Genomic DNA, 21,586 nt, shown 5'->3' with positions numbered 1-21,586 from the left:
AACCACTGATATGCTTGAAATGGAGTGTGGAGTTGGTACTGAAGTAAATTAAGTGGATTCTTGGTACAGCATCATTTTTATTTAACACTGACTGTAGAGACCTTTGGGTTATTTAAAAAAATACCATAATTCATGTCAACACATTCAGTCCATCATGTTTCCTCCAAGTCTTAGCAAATAAACTTCTCAGGCTCTCACACAAGGCTTTACATTTTGTTTTGTCTTTCTTGAACATGGTGGTTTCTGTCAGCTCCACATCTCAATAAATTAGAATATGATGGAAAAGTCCATTTCCAGTAGTTCAAGTCAAACAGCCCCAACCAAGTATTGAGTCATATAGATGGACGTACTTTTAGAGAACATTTACATATTAAACATACTTTTTTAAATTGGTCTTTTTGTTATATATATATATATATATATATATATATATATAATTTTGAGACACTGAATTTTAGCTCTTCATTAAATGTAAGCCATAATCATTATAATTACAGAAATTTAATAGATTAAGACATGGAATGTTTCATTGTGTGTAATGGATCTATATAATGTGTTATGTCCACTTTCTGAATGGAATTACTGACATAAATCAACTTTTCTATGATATTCTAATGTATTGAGATGCAGCTGTAAGCTCTCTATCGGGAGTGTGGACCTTTTAAAAATAAAACACACACAGCAGTTTCACAACAGACATGTTCTTTTTGATTGATCACATTAAGGCATCTTTACTGGTTGTCCTGCAAAAAAATTCACTTCGAATCTAATTTGACTTTGATGTTCATCGCTGCGAGCTCGGCCACAAAGTAGCGGAAGACGTACGGAACCGACACCGAGTCAATAGAGTCGCTTTTACCACACAGGGTGCAGACAGTCTTGCGGTGGCGCGTGTTCGACCAGTACGGAGGCGGTTTCTCTAGCAGAGGCGACAGCAGGCTGCCACAGTCGACACATATCTGAGCCACCGACCGGTCCGAGCAGTTGAAGAGGCGATCGTGAAGCAGGAACGAGGAGCCGTGGGCCAGCAGGGCGTCTCGCTCCATCTCCCCGAAACGGATTCCTCCCTGGATGTTCCTGCCTCCCACCGGCTGGTTGGTCACCTTGTCCCGCGCCCCCGTGGTCCTCACCTGGAACTTGTCGGACACCATGTGACGCAGCCGCTGGTAGTAGACCACGCCGATGAAGATGTCGGCCTCCAGCTCCAAGCCGCTCACGCCGCTGTACAGCCGCTCGGTGCCGTAGTAGTTGTATCCGCCCGCTTTCAGCATCTCACCAAAGTATTCCAGCGCGGAGCTCTCCTCCGAGAAGGTGAAGGGCGTGGCGTCGTGGCTCAGGCCGTGCAGGGCGCCAGATTTCCCGGCCATGCTCTCGATCAGCATGCCGATGGTCATGCGGGAGGGGAAGCCGTGGGGGTTGAACAGGATGTCGGGGGCCATGCCGCTCTCTGTGAAGGGCATGTCCTCGGCCGGCCACAGGCGGCTCAGGATGCCCTTCTGACCGTGCCGGCTGGCGAACTTGTCCCCGATGGTCGGGTTCCTCGGCACGCGCATGGTGATGCAAACACGTTTGAAACGGCCGGAGCCGGTGTCGTTGCTGCAGACCTTTACGTTGTCCACGACGCAGGCCTCATGGCTCCTGGGAGAAAAAGAGGGAGAAACATTCACATTATGGTTTGTCATTTCAAAAGCTTAGCAGCAAAACTGAATATACTGAAGATTAGCCGCATTTCCATTCGGTACTGTTCCCTCTAGTGAGCCACTAAGGGTGTGACTTACAGTCAGGATCCGTCCAACTTCACCAGTTAGCGGCTCAGAAAGTACCTGCCTCGGCGAGGTACTTTCTGAGCCGCTACTGAGTGGCGATTTTGCGCATCCGTGATTCATTTGCAGACTGGACTCTGAGGGGTTAACATCCCCTGCTCTGACTGCAGCTGGGAGAGACTGCTGCAGGAGGACTGGGCCGCTTGTGAGTGCTTTGGGACGGCGCCTGCTACTCGTTAAGAAGAGTAGGAACGAGTCTCCAAAAGTCTCAAATAACAACAGAAAAAGTCGCTGGATTTGTCGCTAGTCGCTTTTTTGAAAAAGAGTCTCTAGAGGGTCTGAATAGCCGTTATATATATATATATGTATACAGAGAGTCTCTAAGTTGGCAACACTTCTGGCCACGTCGGTCTGTTGTTACATACGAACTCTGTAGGTTAGCCGCTACAAAAGTACCTGTATGGAAACAGAGACTGAGGGGAACTAACTAGTGGGCGGAGCCAAAAACACTCAGCCGCTTTTCAAAAAGTACTCAGTGGATTCAAAATGTTAAACCCAATGCTAGGATTGGTCAGGGCCATGCCCTACATTCCTTGTGGCTAAATGTTAATATTAAAAAGTGTATGGATTTGGATTCTGAACTGGCTGGTTAGCTCAGGTTAGAAGACATGGGGCCATCAAGCCCAGGGCCGCGGGTTCGATCCCCGCTGTGCGGTGGAGACACTTGTTTTGTTCAATTTAGAGTGGATTAGTGGGAAAATGGTAAAGGTTGTTAAATGGTTGGTTAGTTTGCATAACTAACGTCTAACAGGTAAACCTAACTTTAAGGTTAGGGTTAATTTATAAAGCCAAGGCCAATCTGTGAAAAGAGTGCTCCTTTACCATGTTCATTTAAAAAAAAATCTGGATGTAATGAGTGACTTTTTATTTATTATTTACTTAATAAAGTAATACTTTATAACTTGTTGGCTTGTCTTTGCCGTTATAAATATCCAGGTGTAAATAGCACTGTTAGCTAATGACACCTGGCTGGGGAAACCTAATAGCATCTTTCAAAAACCAACAACATTACAACAGAATTGTTGACACGTACTTATAGAAGTTGACGAAGGCCTGGCCAGTGTTGAGGTTGATGTAGCCGTAAAGTGGGTCTCCAAACTGAAGTGTTGATCCAATGTGTGGAAGTCCATCAGCGTCCAGTCTGTCGTTCACTTTCGGGTCACCTGGCTTGGTCCCAAACACAACGCTGTCTTCTCCCCTCACCTTGTCTGCCAGGTCCACCAGCTCCGTCTTGTAAATGCTTCCATGAGCGAAGCCTCTCTCCCACGACGACTTGTTCACAATCTGATGAGAGACAAATTATGTTAAAATGACCACAGCGAACAGTTAAAAGGTCATTCTAGTGTTGTATTTCCATGACTTCACTCCATTTAAGGGATCCTTCAGGATTTTGGACATTAACTTGTATAAAATGGAACAATTTTGAGACAACGTCACAGCTACGTCACTGCTACTGGCATGTAGTAGTATAGTTTGTCCAAAATAGCAAAAAAACCCACCATATTATCACTCAAATTTTAAAATGCCTAAAAATGCTGCAAATGGGTCAATTATAGTCTGTTGACACATATTAAAGCATAATATGGCAGGACATTACAGAAAAACACCATATTATCGGATGTCCAGAAATAGAAAAAAAAAATCATACTATAGTATGTTGATTTTTGTCAAAAAAAAAAGTTAAAATAGCTAAAAATTATAGAAATTGGTCTTTTGTAGTCTGTTGATACATGTGGTGGTATAATTTGTCCAAAAATAGCAACAAACAAAAAAAAAACATATTATTGTATGTCCAAAAACTGAAAAAAGACATACTATATTGATTTTTGTCAAAAAAGTAACAATTTTAAAATGGCTAAAAATGCTAGAAATGGGTCAATTATAGTCTTTTGATACATGTAGTGTAGTTTGTCCAAAAATAGCGAAAGAACACCATATTATGGGATGTCCAAAAATGACTTTAAAATGCCTAAAAATGCTATAAATTGGTTAGATTGTAGTTTGTTGATAAATATTAGAGGATAATATGGCCAGGAATGACAGAAAAATGCCATATTATGGGATGTCCAAAAACTGAAAAAAGTCATATTATAGAATATTGGGGTTAGGGTTAGTTAAAATGACCTGGCAACGTGGAAGATTTTTGACAAAAATGGTCAAATTTTAGAATGCCTCAAAATGCTTCAACTGGGACAATTATAGTGTGTTGATACATATTAGAGTTACTCACCATGGCGTCTTCCATGTCATAGCCAGTGTAAGATATGACGGCCACGATGGCGTTGGTGCCGCTGGGGTAGTTGTCCAGGTTGTAGTGGTCGTACATGTAGGGCCTGACCAGCGGGCTCTGGGGGGTCTGGAGCCGGTACAGCTTGTTATCGGAGCGGTCCATGAAGGAGTGCAGAGGGAAACCCATAGTCTGCTTACCTGAAAAGAGCAGGACTTTAATCTCTGATGGACACAACCAAACCATGCTGGTGGTCTCTAAAGGTAGTGTTAGACTTACCCATCTGACACTGGTACATGTTCCTGGGACTCTGGTTGTGGTCTGAGTAGGGGATGAAGTTGGCCACCACGCTGAGCATACTGTGAGGGAAGAGCTCCTGGTGTGTGCTCACTCCTGGCTCAATCTCATCCTCCATGATGCCCACGTTGATGTAAAGCTGGTGCAAAATTGAGTTGCAACGTGCAAAATAAATCAACATGTAATGGGCTAATGCAACTACCACATCATCTCTTTAAATCGTGCTTTATATACGTACTTGTTCAAAGGTGCCAATCAACTCTTGCTTGCCCAGAGCTAAGTTGCGTACAGGTCGCACCATACGGCAGGGAGTCGTGAAGAGGAACAGGCCTGAGTACAAGCTGGCCTTGCCCGTTTTGGGAACCAGAACAATCTCAGTCCAGGGAGGGATCTTCTTCTCTTTCAGCACCTGAAGGCGTTTTAAATATCACTTTTCTGCACACACAATATGGGTATAATAACCAACAGTTGACACTGAACATTATTAACTGGTGGCATACTTTAAACCTGCGCAGTGAGTCGACCACAACTGGAGCCAATTCGGCCTCCACCCAGCCTACGACGGCCCCGTCCAGGACCACAGGGTAGCAGTCTGAGAAGGCTTGGCCTGGAGATCCGTCCACTGGAGTGACACCTTAAGCACAAGAGACAAAAGATAGTGTGCAATTCAGCCCACTGACACGATGTAGTCCACAATGTTTTTTGTCCCTAATGGCTAAAGCCCTTTACATAAGGCGTGTTTCCACTGAGTACTTTTTGGAAAGCGGCTGAGTGTTTTGGCTCCGCCCACTAGTTAGTTCCCCTCGGCCTCTGTTCCCATACAGGTACTTTTGTAGCGGCTGACTAGTGGAGTTCAACTTTTTCTGGTGTCATTGGAGACTTTTGGAGACTCGTTTCTACTCTTCTTAACGAGTAGCAGGCGCTGTCCCAAAGCACTCACAAGCGGCCCAGTCCTCCTGCAGCAGTCTCTCCCAGCTGCAGTCAGAGCAGGAGATGTTAACCCCTCAGTGTCCAGTCTGCACCAGCCTGCAAATGAATCATGCATGCGCAAATTTGCGTCTCAACCAGCATCGACTAGTCAGCCTATACTCTACAAGAACACAGACATTTTTCTGGCCAGGACATTTCATATTTCCTGAGAAACTCCACTGCAGGACTCCTGGGAAGTCCCACTGCAGCGCACGTCTCAATCAAATTCACACAATTGTTCCTGGACACCACACAAGAAAAAAATTCTGCTTTGATGATGGACAAGAACAGAGAAATGTGTTCTCTCTCCCAGGGCTGCAAGAACAAAATGACCTCATCCTGTTCTTGCAGCCCTGGGAGAGAACACATTTCACTATTTGACAAACTATGTATTAGCCTTACTTCGTCCAAAAATGACACCCTCAAAAAAAGTCATACTATAGTATGTCAATTTTTGTCAAAAAAGGTCAAATTTTAAAATGCCTTTAAATGCTTAAATCGGGTCAATTATAGTCTGTTGATACACCGAACCGAACTGTTGACTCACCGAGCGAACAGAGCAGAGCCGGCAGCGACGTGGTGGGCAGGGTTTGTGCCACGATCTCACAGATGGCCGTCATGTGGTTCATGAGGCCACAGGGCTCTCCGTCTGGAGTGTGGACCGGACAGAGGAAGCCCCAAGACTCAGGCAGCAGCTTACGGACTGAAGTGGTCCTCATCTTGGCGAACGCCGCTCCTCTGTGCACGCAGCGGAAGTGGGACAGGTAACGGATGAAGTTGAGCTTGTCGGCGACCACGCACAGGCCGGTGTTCTGCAGCATGCCCAGACCTGCAGAACCAGAGTTTATGTGATAGGTTCACTACATTTTTATACCATAAACTCATACTGGAGTCGCAGCCGTACCCGTCTTGGAGTTGAGGTTGCCGGTGGCCAGCAGGTATTCAAAGGGTTTGGTCAGGTCGGTGCCCATGTTGAATATCTTCATCACGTTTTCGGGGCTCAATCTGTCCAGTCTGCTGCCTCTCTTGTCAAAGGACAGCTTCACAGACTGCAACCAGGCCGACATTCTCTCCTGTTGGGGATTTTGAATGGATAAATCCATTACTTAAGACCTCAATAAGACAAAAAAAAACATTTTTTTTGTGTACCAGCAATAAAAAATCATGTTTAAACATGCTTACTTGACAAATTCAAACACAATTAAAAAGTCCTTTCTGTAAAAAATTGGTATAACTGCTGATCAATTACAATTATTTACTGTTTACTTTGCCAAGTGCTATATTTCTATTTATTTAACGTTAAACTTATACTCCACATTTTAAAAGGCAAATATTGCTTTACTACATTTAGCAGACAGCATAAAAAGCATGACTAACTTAAAATGATTCTGCATTTTTATAAATCACAAGTCATAACAGTATAAAAAGTAGTTAAAATTAGTCCTACCTTTCTAACAGTAAAATACTGCTTATATAAATGCTTCTATAATAATAATGGAATCTATATATTGAACAATCCCAGTGGATAATAGTCCTTTTTGTGAAGTTAGGGATCTGAATACTTCTGCAGCATATACAGTCATAGAAAGAAATATTAGATGAATATTAGAAAACAGACAATATACATACATTCTATACACATTATACACATACATTTCTGCTTTTTGGCATTTATTATTAATATATATTTTTGTGTTTGTTTGTTTTCCTGAGAGAACTTTGCATTTTACAGATATTGCATATTAGAGAAAATATATTTTAGCATGTTAAATAGGTTAAATTGGTTGTTGCATGTATTAGTATGAACATCAATGAATACATTTATTTAAATATATGCAGAGATATTAGACCAACAAACAACAAACATAGCTGATAAGAGTTTAATTTAAGAGCTGATATCTAGACTTTTTCCATGGTTTTCTTGATAATGACTTTGGTTATGATCAATAAAACCATGTTAAATGTCTAGATATCAGCTCTTAAATTAAACTCTTATGAACTATTTTTGTTGTTATCATTATATTTGTCCAAACAGATGCACCTTTAGTTGTACCAGGCATTAAAATGAAAGAAATTGAAGAAAACAAGGGTCTAATATGTCTTTCTATGACTGTATATGCACTCAATACTTGGTTGGGGCTATTTGAATTGAACTACTGGAAATAGACTTTTCCATGATATTCTAATTTATTGAGATGCTCCTGTACTTTGCAAGGACAGCTGTAGTAAAAAAAAAAAGAAGTAAATAGAACATGTAGGCAATTCTGAACGTAGCATCTGTTTTAGTGTCTTTTTCTTCCTGCAGAAAGGATTAAAATCTCTCTGTTGCGATCTCACCTTCATGAACATGAGGTAGAGCTGACCAGGAGTCAGCACCTCCTGACACATGATGCTGTCGGGGTTCTCCTCCATGCACTCCTGCTTGGCGAAGGTGAAAAGCTTCCTGGTCATCAGACACAGCAGGTAGAACTTCTCCAGGTCGGACTTCAGGTGGATACAGATGCACTCACTGGTCGGAGCAGAATGCAACTCATTTTAGTAAACATATCAGAAAAGGTTATATTGTTTCAGTCAGGCTGTTAATAAAAATAAAGAATCCGTACTCCAGCAGGAAGGCGGCACACTGCTCGTTGGTGTACCACTCAGGGAGGTTCATCTTCACCCTGAAGCGCTCGCCCAGGTAGCCGAGCACCTTGCTGCGGGTGGTGCAGCCTTCCTCCGACACGACTCGCAGCATCTCGGACGCACAGCTCTTATAGAAGGAGTTGTCTTCTCGGCCCTTGATCAGCTCCTGGTAGATCTGGAAGTCTGTGAAGTCCACCAGAGCCTGGAGGAAACATCAGAGCAGAGGAGCTGTAGTAACATATTATACAGCACCACTAAAACTCAAACCTTGTGTTTTATTACATGTTTCTGAGATATTATGGAGATATTTAACCCTCTGAATCCAACAACCTGCCGGCAGGTCTGAAAATCTTGTATTTGTCAAGAAGAAAATTGATTTAAAAAATGTTGAAATTACTCAATTTATCATAGGCAGAAACTGTAAAAACATAAACATTCAATAATGCTTCCGTCAGGAAAAATTACAAAATCTGACCTTAAAATAGTCTTATTTCATCAAAATCTGTTTATTCTAAAATGTGCACCAGCCAGAATGACTTTCTATTCTATTCTTATACAGCAGGAAATGTAACAAAGCAATTTCCCCCGGGGATCAATAAACTATTTCAGATTTTGGTTCAGATCCTGTAAAAAGGAGTAAATTAAGCACAACATGTATGACTTTGCTGAGAGTGAGACTAATTGTCACGTAAAAAAAGTTCTATATAATTACATCTGAACTGCAGGCTGTTTACACAAAACAGATAAATTATTCAATAAGTACTGCACTATAGACCAATTTGGCTACGTCACTGGCCGTTGCGTCCGCAGACTGGTGGCAAAAAACAGATGCGAGCGATACAAACAATAAGGAAACAGAGGAAAACTGATGAGTTTCAGGGGAAACGATGTCTGGCTGTGCTGTTGGATTACAGAACAGAAAAAGTTAAAAAACTGACGTTCATTCACATTGACTACTTTCATCAAAGACGCCCTTTGAACCTAGACACAGGCATTTATGGTTGCAAGCCATTAAATATAATGGTGATACTATAGCATGACATTTTTTTGTGGGGGTCATTTTTGGACATCCCCCAAATGTTTTTCTGTCATTTCTGGCCACATTATGCTCTAATATGTACCAATAGACTATAATTGACCAATTTTAAGCATTTTAAAATGCCTAAAAACACAAAAGAGCAAATAAGACCAGAAATGACAGAAAAACACCATATGATGCTATGTCCAACAACTGAAAAAAGTTATACTATATATAGCATGTCGATTTTTGTCAAAAGTGGTCACATTTCAAAATGCCTGAAAATGCTTCAAATGGGTCAATTATAGTCTGTTGATACATATTTGAGCATAATTTGGCCAGAAATGACAGAAAAACACCATATTACGGGATGTACAAAACTAAAAAACAAGGCCAGTGAGTAAAATGTGATGGGAGAAACAACAAAAAAACCTGAAACTGCATGAGGTTCAGAGGGTTAACATCTCTCTTTTTACTTCATAATGAATGCTGCACACAAACAATAATACTAATAATACTAATATAATAATAATAATAATAATAATAATAATAATAATAATAATAATATAATACTACCTTCAGTGCAAAGCCAAGCGGGAGGAAGAAGAGCTCCTTTTGGTAGATGAAGTTCAGCATCACGGTCCCGTTTTCCAGATAATGCAGGTTCATGTTGACGGCTGTGTGTTCTTCCTTCACGCAGCGCATGGAAATACCTGAGAGGTGACAAATCTCATTACAGCCGCTGTAAAAAAGATATGCAGCTGTTATTATTATTATTAATATTATTATTGAATCATCAGCATGTGGTACTGACCGTACTGAGTGTATCCCTGTCCTCTGCTCTTCCACTTGGGTCTCGACATGGCGATCGGGTAGTTCCTCCTCGGCATAATCAGCATACGAATCACCTTCTCATTTCCATTCACGATGAAATAACCTCCCATTTCCTGTTAGAGTGAAGTATTTATTGATAAATATGGATACATGCTAACCCTAATGTTCCAGTGTTTAAACCTTCCTATCATCGCTCATATCACAAAGAGCTTTAAATAATGTAAATACAGTTACAGTGGGGAATACAGTTAAAGCACTGTAGAGAGATTCTGAACAATATATCTCTAAATACAGTGATGCTATTAGCACAAAAAAGCTCCTGCTAACCACTTTACTGTTAATCCACTGTAAAGGACTTTAGTATCTAAATTAGTGATGGGAATAATTAATCTATGATCGATTAATGGTTGCGTATCAGAATCACTGAACTGAAACACGCCGATCGTTCAGTTCTGCAGCCGTACGTCAATAAGACAATGAGCTTTAAAATTAAGTTGAATAAAGCTACAGTTTACTAACTGAAAGTTGCAATAACAATTAAAAAACAAAGAGAAATACAAGAGTATTAATTTGAGCAAAACTATCTTACTGTACCAAACCTTGCTAGCATAAATTACTGAGTTTAATTTGATCAAAAACTTATTTAAACACAAAACACAATTAAATATGAAGATAACTGTCGAAACTAACCTCATGTCTCTTCGGGGGCTAAAACATAAAACATTGAACTCCTTGACATTATCTTTACAGTTTAATCTCAGTTAAGTCAGTTTTACGATCGCCAGGATCAAGTCTCTTTTTGTCCTTTCAAAATAAAAGCGTCCATTATCAAAACAGGCTTCTGCATTGTACTCTATATATATCTTTTATTTTGCCCATGTATGCATGCAGCGATTAATTGATTAATTGTTATAGATACTCGGGTTGGCAGGTTTCTTCCCTACATGCTCTGCATTTCTCTTCCATCTTGCAGTGCTTTAACCCGAGGGAGTCTAAGACCATTTTTCCTGTTTATTTCCGCCTGTTTTTTTTGTTAAATGCATGTATTTCTTCAACCCTTTGATGCAGAATAAAGTAATATACACCATTTTTTTCAGGACTGCCAGTGCTACCAGAATAAATGGTTCTGTCATATGTCACATGAATGTGCAAAAAGTTATATAACCCCGAAGACAAAGGAACAAATAAAGCGGAAATTTAATTTGACAGAAATATAGATTTGTTTTGTTAGACGTGTGGGAGTTAAAGTTACCTCTGCTTCTTCGTGGCGCTCTACGAGTTCTCTGGGCGACATGCCGTGCAGGTTACACAGCTTGGACTTCACCATGATGGGCAGGTGACCCATGGACTGTTTGATGATGCCTTTAGGGACTCCGTTGACCGACCAGCTGACGTCTGCCTGAGATGATACAAAACACGAACAAACTGTAATCTGACCAAAGCGTTATCGTGCCCCTCACATGCACGTTAAGACACATTTTCAGACTTACCACCATTTTTCCTTTGTATGTACATTTCCTGCCCCGGCACTCTGCTGGAAACACCTTCAGCTCCCTGCAGATGCTCCCTTTGGCCACCACTGGGTTGTAGATGGTGGCTTCAACAAACGCAAGGCTGATCCGGTCATTTTTGAATGTGAACTCCAAGGGAGGGATGGCCTGAGAAATTATACCACAAAAAAATTAAATTGCTGGAAAAATACTCAGGGTTCCTACACACTTTCCAAAATTAAATTAAAGTAGTTGTCAAGCATTTTTTTAGCTTCCAGGACCTGAGATCAATAGTAAATTACATATTTATATACTGTATATACAGGATACTGATTATTTAAGATAAGATACGATAAGATCTGACTTTATTTATCCCGCAGTGGGGAAATTTAGTTGTCACAGACACATAGATATGGAAAACAGACAATATACATACATTCTATACACATTATACACATACATTTCTGCTTTTTGACATTTATTATTAATATATATTTTTGTGTTTGTTTGTTTTCCTGGGAGAACTTTGCATTTTACAGATATTGCATATTAGAGAAAATCTATTTTAGCATGTTAAATAGGTTAAATTGGTTGTTGCATGTATTAGTATGAACATCAATGAATAAATATATTTAAATATTTGCAGAGATAAACACAGTAAAGTATAAGTGGTATATCACATATGGAAAAAATATTAGGCCACCCTTTTCCTTCAATTTCTTGTTCATTTTAACGCCTGGTACAACTAAAGGTACATTTGTTTACACAAATATAATGATAACAACAATAACAGCTCATAAAAGTTTAATTTAAGAGCTGATATCTAGACATTTCCATGGTTTTCTTGCTAATGATTTGGTTATTATCAAGAAAACCATGGAAAATGTTATGAAAACATGTGATCAATACAAAATGGTTATGCATTTTTGTTAATAAACCACTTAACAGCATATTAAGTAGTTAAAATACTACCTGGACAACAGTAAAATGCTGCTTACAAAAATGCATCATTACAAATAATCTAATGATATATTTAGAATCTATAAAACAATCTGAGTGGGTCCATTCTGCACTACGAGTAATTTTAATTTTCATACTTTAAGTACATTTTGATGCTGATACTTTTTTACTTTTACTTCAGTAAGTTTTGAACGCAGGACTTTTACTGTAGTGGAGTAATTTCACAGTGTGTACTAGTACTTTTACTTAAGTAAAATATCTGAATTCTTCTTCCACCGCTTATAATCAGCCATTATTATCTTTGTTTTTGTTTTTTTAGGTCATTTTGTGTCTGTTTGTAGCCGTTTAGTGAATTTTCTGGTCTTTCTTTTGGTCGTTTTGTGTCTATTTATAGAATTTGTATTTCCTTTATGGTTATTTTTTGTCATTTGTGTCTCTTAGTGGCAGTGGTGGAATGTAACTAAGTACTTTTACTCTAGTACTGTACTTAAGTAAAATTTTGAGGTACTTCTACTTTACTTGAGTATTTCCATTTTATGTAACTTTATACTTCTACTTCACTACATTTAGAGGTAAATATTGTACTTTTTATTCCACTACATTTAGCTGACAGCTTTAATTGATTTTCAGGTCGAGATTGAACATAAAAACATGTGATCAATACAAAATGACAATGCATTTTTATTAATAAACCACATAACAGCATATAAAGTAGTTAAAATGAGCCCTACCTGGACAACAGTAAAACGCTGTTAACAAAAATGAATCACTACAAATAATCGAATAATAAATTTATAACGTATAAAACAATCTGAGTGAGTTCATTCTGCATGATGAGTACTTTTGATACTTTAAGTACATTTTGATGCTGATACTTTTGATACTTTTACTTCAGTAAGTTTTGAACGCAGGACTTTTACTGTAGTGGAGTCATTTCACAGTGTGTATTAGTACTTTTACTGCAGTAAAGGATCTGAATACTTCTTCTACCTCTGGTTTTACAGATAGTTAAAGTTATATATAGATTATATTTAACATGAACTGACCTGCACGACGCGGCTCAGCCCGTCAGTGACAGCCTGGTCAAACGACTCGATGTGAGCTTTGGTTAGATCCTGCACAGCTCCATGCTGAGACTCCTTCAGGACGCCAAATCCTCCTTCAGTCAGGTTCTTCAGACTGGGAGCTGTGGGTAAATTACTCCACTTGGCCGAGGAGTCCATGCTTGCTCTCCCACAGATGCAGATGCTTGTTTACCACACGTGCATGTCCACGCAGGAAGCACATTCCTCCGGCACCGGAAGTCTTCTTCTTCATTGAGAAAATAAAGATGGTTGTTGTTCGACTACTGCCATCCTGTGGTGGAAATGATCTCCTTCGATGTTTGGTGGTTTGGTTCTCCAGTCAGCTTTTTATTCAGTCGTGTTCAGTGGTGGAAGAAGTATTCAGATCCCTTACTGCAGTAAAAGTACTAATTCCACACTGTGAAATTACTCCACTACAAGTAAAAGTCCTGCGTTCAAAACTTACTGAAGTAAAAGTACAAAAGTATCAGCATCAAAATGTACTTAAAGTATCAAAAGTAAAAGAACTCGTTGTGCAGAATGGACCCAGTGGTGTAGTCCAGGGAATACTTACTTATTTTTCGGTCAGCATTGCGTATAGCCACTTCTAAATCCCCCTGATGCGCATTATTCAGTAATATAGAGCCAGATTGCCCATTTTTTCCTCCAGGATGGTGAAGCCATGGCCCGCCCTCCTCTGTCTCTAATTGGCTGGGACTCACTGCCTTCACTGATTAGATTGGTTAACTGTAGGACTGATGAGCCAATCAGAGGCAGAGTAGGGCGGGTCATGCAGGTCGGAAGTACGTGAAAACGTCAAAGCAAAAGGGCGATGTAAACAGTCACTTTATCTTCAACATTTAGTCTGTTCTTATTATTATTATTTGTATTAATGCATTTATGTTAGTGCTCTGATTTTGAAAAGACAGAATTCATTTTAACTACTTAATATACTGTTATGAGGTTTAATTTTTTTAACGTCTCATCACTTGACCATGTTTTTTATGTAAAATTTCAACCTGAAAAGTAACTAAAGCTGTCAGCTAAATGTAGTGGAACAAAAAAGTACAATATTTGCCTCTAAATGTAGTGAAGTAGAAGTATAAAGTCACATAAAATGGAAATACTCAATTAAAGTACAAGTACCTCAAAATTTGTACTTAATTTACAGTACTTGAGTAAATGTACTTAGTTACATTCCACCTCTGGTCGTGTTTCAAGCAATCTGAAGTTTGCACATGAACGAAAAATAGAAACAAACAACAACAAAAACACACACAAGATGAGATTAAAAGACACAATCCTGATTATCATCATGGAGGAGTTTATTTTCTCCATCAAGTTTGAATGAGTGACAGAAAACTGTTATTTGCAGTGGTGGAATGTAACTAAGTACATTTACTCCAGTACTGTACTTAAGTAACACTTGGAGATACTTTTACTTTACTTGAGTATTTCAACATAACTTTATAGTCAAGTACAGTACTTGAGTAAATGTACTTAGTAAGCCTCCATGCAACCAATAATTTAAAGTATTAATACCACACAATTACTCCACTACAAGTAAAAGAACTGCAGCCAAAACTTACTGAAGCAAAAGTGTCAGTATTTTTTTAAAATTATTGTCAGTTGGATGTTACAAAGTAAAGAACAAACATTTATTATAAGATGACTGAATTTACTTACACACATACATAAACAATACAATATCTAGAAAATCTAAAATAAAAGTTTGGTCTGATAAGGGGTTGGAATAAATTTGAAAAGACAAGGTAATTTTAATGTTTTTGTCAATTTACAATTATTATTTTTGGATTCCAGTGATATTTTAATACATTTTTTATAAAATATTTTAAAGGAGGGTAATGTTTTTAGGCAAATAATTTTATGGATTCATATTTTGCTGATATATTAATTAAGTTACTGATAGAAGTTTCATTATTTGTGAAATTCAGTAAAGTATTGCCTGAATATTTGCCTCAAAATGTAGTGAAGTAGAAGTATAAAGTTACATAAAATTGAAATATTCAAGAAAAGGTACCTCAAAATTGTACATTACATGAGTAAATATACTTAGTTATATTCCACCACTGCCTGTATAGTAAAACATAAAAAGAAAGCTACCAAAATTCAAATTGAAACTTTTTTTTCACAATCTTGTGGGGATCAGGATGTATGCGCAGATGTTTAATGTATTTATTTTTTTAAATCACAGCCACCAGTGTGTTTTCTTTATTTCATTACAGTAGGTCCAGAGGTTTAAACATGGTCGACGTCTGAACACAGCTTTGTACAGTGGTAACGGCACTTTATTAACTACTATGAAGTTCATGTTCTTAATTGTTGAAGTTAAATCCATGTTCACTGGCGAGTTGTTTGTGAAGTGGCTAAACTAACGTGTGGCGAGACCGAGAACATGGGATAGCACTTGTCTGGTCTGCCATCAGCAGGTTTTTCTGCTTGTTTGTCATTTTAACATCACTTTGTTGTTCATAATGTGTCATTCTTCATGGGAAAATGAGGCACCCTGGGACGCATGGACAGAGAGTTTACTGCCTCCTTTGCAGACGCTTATGCATTCATGACGCAGGATGCATACCGAGCAAAATCTCTGCATGAGAGTGTGGAACATCTACAAGGTCTCATCTGAACCTGCAGACACTCAGAGCCTCCTCACAGAAAGAAACTCAGAGGACATATCATACTTCATGCTTCATGCACGGGCTTACTTTTGTGTCTTTATTTTGCAGCCAAACAGAACGGCTTTGATTACAAAACTCTCAACACCGAAATTAAAATGTACTTTTATTTGTGATTGCGATGTATTAATATTTTCATTCAAAGGGTTACGGTTAGGGTTCAAATTTTAGTTAACAAACAAAACTTTTAGATTGGCTCACACTTTGATCACAGCTAGTTTAGCACTTAAAAACTTTTTCATGATTTAAGTGCGGAACATTTTGCAATCAAACCTATAATCATTATATTAATAATAATAAAGACACAAAGTAACCCCATATTAGTGTTTTCTGGCAGCTGATCTTCTTGTCCACAGGAGAGACACTCAGACCTGCAGAGGACACAGAGACACTGAGGAACCAGTTGAACTGAGCCCAAACCCAGGATAAAGAGGTTCACTGAATGTGGTTTTGAAGGTGTGGAGGTAGATCAGTGTGTCAGAGGAGACTCTGTAGAAGGACAGAGAGCCAGCAGGACAGTCCACATACACTGCTACTCTACCAGAGGAGGAGGAGGAGGAGGATGAGGAGGAGGAGGAGGAGGAGGAGGAGGCGATTGTTCTTGGTGGACGCCATCTGTTGTGGTACCATTGTTACAGCAGCTCAGACACCAAGACTGATCATTCCATCCAAACTCACAGTCATCACTGTCTCCATTCCTCCTGTTTCCTCTGTAACTCACTGATATATCAACCTCTCCGCTCCACTCTACCTCCCAGTAACAGCGACCAGTCAAACCAGTTCTACACAGCAGCTGAGGCCAGTAGTCAAATCTGTCTGGATGATCAGGATACGACTGATCCTCTTTTACTCTGCCAGTTCACAGACATCTGATGGAGAGAACAAGACACAAAACAGCTGCAGGTTATCACCTGTTGATTTATTAACAACTTTACATGTCAAGAGAAGAAGAAACAAAGTCAGCTTTCTGTTGGCTCAACTGTCGGAAATGTATTTATTTTAGTTTTGTTGGATCACTGTGTTCACTTTCTTTGTGTTGGTGGATTTGAATGGATTTATTGAATTCAAACATATTTCTAGCCACACTGAATGAAAACAGAAGCGGAATCCTGACTTCAGTCAAGAAAGAGTCAAAATCTGCTGTAACATGTGACGGTTAGTTCTGATGAATTAAGCTGAAACACACTCACACTTCCTCACACCATGTCTCAGTCTCTGCAGTCCACCATGGTCCACCCTGCAGGAAGAGACACAATCACAATCAACTTCATATCACCATTACATCATCCAGAAATACTCGGTTAGACAGAGACACAATGAGACCTGCTGTCGATCCACCTGTCCACCTATCCATACCTGAGAGTGTCCACCTGTCTGTCTGTACACACCTGAGAGTGTCAACCTGTCTGACTCCAGTCTGCAGTGTGGATTCTTTCTTAAGGCAGACAGCTGATTCTCTCCTGAGTCTCCTGGATGATTGTAGCTCAGGTCCAGCTCTCTCAGATGGGAGGGGTTGGAGCTCAGAGCTGAGGCCAGAGAAGCACAGCCTTCCTCTGAGATTATACAGTATGACAGACTGAACACAGACACAGACACACACACACACACACACACACACACACACACTTTATAGGCAAGGGAATATCATTGTTCAAGATATAGCCATACAAAATAATAAAACTAGTTAGCAATAATTAAACATAATTAAGCATTTAATGCAAGCAACAACTTACTCTTCACATACAGATGTTTACATTTGTACCCATGTATAAGTTTGCTTTAGATGCTCAAAAGCAAACAGATGTACACATAGTGGGTTTACTTCTAAAAATAGTTTAATTCTGACCTGAGAGTTTGTAGTCTGCAGTGTGGTCCTGCTCTTTCATAACATCAGAGTCAATGTAAGTCCGACTTGCTCGGTATTCAAGGTCCAAGAGCTGGGCAACATCCTTCTTGTTGGGTCTGGGCCTGGATTTGTATAGCTCCTGCAGAACCTTGTAGTGTCTTGCCAGCTTCTGTGGGCTGTAGTTTCAGGCCCTCCTGTTGAAATGAATTTACGATCAATATTTCTACCCTTACAGTTTTAGGAAATATAACAAAACAAATACCCAACTTATAATGAATTAATAGTTAATGATAACTCACAATCATTAAAAAAAAAAAAATGTAAATATAAAATTACATTACATTACATTACATGTCATTTAGCAGACGCTTTTGTCCAAAGCGACTTACAATAAGTGCATTCAACCTGAAGGTACTAGACATAGACCATAGGAATCAAGTAAGTACATAACTTTAAGAGCTAACTGTCATCGCTAAAGGAGTGCTATATGTTAAAGAAGAAAAGAAGAGAAAAAGAATAATTTAATTTTTTTTTTATATATATATGTTAGAAATTAAACTAAAGCATTCCCCCTTGTCAATACTAGTAGTAGTTTTAACACCAAAACACAATCTCAATTTATGCTCTTACCATCCACCCAACATGGTCTCACAGGAATCCGTGAAATAGCCACAGATTTGCTTAACTCAAAATCTGTGGAATAGCCACGGAATCACTAAAATTTCCGTGAAACTGACATGGATTTCGCTACAATGCAAGTTAATGCCCCTGGTCCTTCAGCTTCTGTTGGAGCTGACAAACATTATTGCTCACACAGAGAGATTACCTTCTGCTTTCTTCTTTACATTTCATCCTCTGGAAGCTCTTTTTCACACTTTTTCAACTCACATGAGTTTGTGGTAGTGGTAGTTTGTGACTTTCCCTGTTTCTACTTCTCATGTCACGTTGCTGTCCAAAGCACTGTAATGTTTATGACAAAAAGTTTGTGAATGATTTTGCTCTATTTTAGGGTTCGGGTTCGGGTTAGGTTATAGGGATGAATATGTCCCTTGAGGGTTAGGGTTAGATATTTGAAGTTATCTCGATGACTCCCCCTGCATCGTCCAACCACTGGGCAGTTAAAGTGGACTGCCCGTTGCACGTCGTCCGCAGCTCTCATCGCCTACTACCCCCTTTAAACTGGAATTAGAATTAGTCTACTTTTGTCTATTTATCATTCTACTTGCTGAGGCTTTTTTGGAAAAGGTTGGTCTTGATGTTTCTTCTTTTCTGTCTTTTTGACTTGGTGGAGGTATAGTCGGGTTTGTTCATCACATTTCAGTGGAATCTTTTTTTCTATTGGGTCACATGTGGACGTGTATTCTGTTTTGAGTATTTTTCTTCTTTTCTGTCTTTTTGACTTGGTGGAGGTATAATCTGGTTTGTACATCACATTTCTGTTGTATTAGGATGTGGAATATGTTTTTGTATGAAGTCACATGTGGACGTTTATTCTGTTTTTTTTCTTACAGTATTATTCCTGTATTGGGATGAGATCTCATCTGTTTTTCAATAAAGCTTCTATGTGGACTAAGTCCAGATTGTGAGACACATCCTCAGTAGTGGACCCCAGGATCACAGGGTGTTTTGGCCATTTATCACTAGACGCCCTCACCTGAGGGAGGCCCAGCCAAGGTTGATCAAACCCTGGTGTGTGTCTCAAGCCAATTGGGTTATTTTGTTGTACTAGATTTATTTTCCATCATTTAATAATTCATTATATTTTATTTATTTTATATTATTTTTATTTTTATTAATTATATTTATAATTATTCACCGTATTTGATAATGTATTTGATGTATTTATATTTAATTACTTATTTTATTGAGTTTAGAGATTGTAATGCGCTAAATAGGGATTTTTCTAAGGTGAGGTCTGCCCTCTGCTGGACAAATTCTGCATTGCACCTGCATTATTCCACAGGAAGACTTTGAGTGGAGTTTTCTACATCATCGCTGCACAGAGACATTGCAGAGTGAATTTGTCCCCTGCTGGTCAAGGTTTGTATTGCACTTCCTTTTTTTATATTTTATTAATGAATTGAATTTATTTTTAGATTTAAATTTTAAGATTTACCTTTTATAGACATATTATTTTACATTGTATTTGTTGTAATTACGCACCGGGGCGTCAACTATGTTGGGGTATCTGTTTAAAGATACCAATCGCCTTCATCAAGGATCACCAAAAATGTTGGGGATTAAGGATGGCTCTTTTATGAATAAATGATGACCTTGCACAGGGCGTCGAATATATTAATAAAAGGGCGTTATCATAAATGCTATCTCTTCCATAAGGATACCAAATATGCAGGATGAACACTTATGTGGATCTCACGGTTCAAAAGTGTGGTTAGATGGCTATAAGAATTATTAATGATTATCATAAACAATTATTAATTATAAGAAATGATATGACTTGATTTGCTCTAAGTCAGCTCGTAAAAAGGGGCACCATCTGTAAGAACAGAAAAATATAGCCAATTCACCTAAATCAGTCTCATAAAGTTATTTAACTATCAATTTGGAACACTGATTATTAATTATGAATATAATTATAATCAAATTACCATATTAATATTTAATAGTGGTTGAAGGAATCGTGAATTCTTGTCAAAGAAGAGGATGGCATATCGTTCATAATGTACAACATTAAATAGACAGCATTCGTAATCAAAGGTATTTATTCTAAACAAGTAAAGCAGATAAAAGCACACATCTATAAAATAAGAACTACATTACAAAAGAGAGGGAACGTGTGTGTGTGTGTGTGTGTGTGTGAGGGGGGTTGCCACTCCTCAAACAATGAGTTGTAAAACTCCAGCTATGATTTAATCAGTGTGTGAGCACGTCAAAGGTTAGTATAGTTAGTTGCATCAAGACTGACTGTCTGTATAAAGCAAGATTAACATACAACTTTGATCGTAACACGAATTTCACATAAATCTACTTAAAACACACATATAAACCAAATCATTAATCACAGGTCAAATCCTTGTTGCTAAAGTCCTTGCTGATTTCTTATCTAAGCCCAGTTACATTACTCACGAGTCCGGTGAAAAGGGGGGGGGGGGGGGGGGCTTTTCAGCAGAAGAGTGGAAGAAGGAAGTTGAGTTCAATAATTTACCGTCTTGCAAATTAAGTTGCTGGTTGTCCTTGTTGTTGAATTCGAGCTGTCTCTGACAGATGCAATGAACTTTGTGTTCATTTAATGCAACTTTGGTGTGCAGAGAAGGTCAGAGTTGCAGTTGTTCAGGATTCCTTGTGGACAAGGAGATTCTGGTTGTAGGAGGCCTCACCTCAGCTGCAGAGGATCTCAGCAGGGAGTGAGGGAGGAAGGGGGCTGGTGGCTCCAGGATCTGGATCCCCTCCTGAAGAAGCTTCCAAGCAGGAACGGTGGAGAGAGAGAGAGAGAAGACAGGGAGGACTGTCTCCTTTATAGCAGGCCAGTGGACCTCCTGTCAAGGGTGCCTTGACCAATGACATGACACCTAGAAGGTGTCATAAATGCAGTGCATTCTGGGAACTGAAGTTCTTGAGAGGGGACAAAATGGAGGTTCTGCCATTTTGTTGAGTTGACTTAGGAAAATGTCTCATTTAGTCCACAAATGTTAAAGTCCACAAATGAACCCAAAATTCACCTGTGGTAGAATCCCAACATATTGTGACATTGTATTTATACCTTTGTACTTACC

General features: G+C 39.0%; 1 protein-coding gene across 1 annotated transcript; it reads right to left on the bottom strand.

Annotated features, from left to right (window-relative positions):
• Positions 1 to 406: 406 nt before the first annotated feature.
• polr1b (RNA polymerase I subunit B) lies at positions 407 to 13,798 on the bottom strand. Its single transcript, XM_059359622.1, has 15 exons — positions 13,290 to 13,798; positions 11,284 to 11,451; positions 11,046 to 11,192; positions 9,774 to 9,906; positions 9,536 to 9,672; positions 7,920 to 8,143; positions 7,654 to 7,825; positions 6,221 to 6,389; positions 5,864 to 6,145; positions 4,848 to 4,981; positions 4,586 to 4,756; positions 4,330 to 4,486; positions 4,054 to 4,250; positions 2,857 to 3,107; positions 407 to 1,638 (listed from the first exon to the last, which is right to left on the bottom strand). The coding sequence occupies exons 1-15, from the start codon at positions 13,464 to 13,466 to the stop codon at positions 756 to 758; spliced, it is 3,402 nt and encodes a 1,133-aa protein (XP_059215605.1). The 5' UTR covers positions 13,467 to 13,798; the 3' UTR covers positions 407 to 755.
• Between the last annotated feature and the right edge of the window lie 7,788 nt (positions 13,799 to 21,586).

Source organism: Centropristis striata, chromosome 20, assembly GCF_030273125.1.
Source record: "Centropristis striata isolate RG_2023a ecotype Rhode Island chromosome 20, C.striata_1.0, whole genome shotgun sequence".
Taxonomy (NCBI): Eukaryota; Metazoa; Chordata; class Actinopteri; order Perciformes; family Serranidae; genus Centropristis; species Centropristis striata.
Note: the sequence above shows the minus strand (reverse complement) of the source record. Positions and strands in the feature narration are given on the sequence as shown.

Coding starts and splice junctions, on each gene's coding strand:
- polr1b (XM_059359622.1), bottom strand. CDS start 13,466: ATGGACTCCTCGGCCAAGTGGAGTAATTTACCCACAGCTCCCAGTCTG. Junction 9,907..11,045: donor AGCGCCACGAAGAAGCAGAG/GTAACTTTAACT, acceptor TCACTCTAACAG/GAAATGGGAGGTTATTTCAT. Junction 4,982..5,863: donor GGCTCTGCTCTGTTCGCTCG/GTGAGTCAACAG, acceptor CTTGTGCTTAAG/GTGTCACTCCAGTGGACGGA.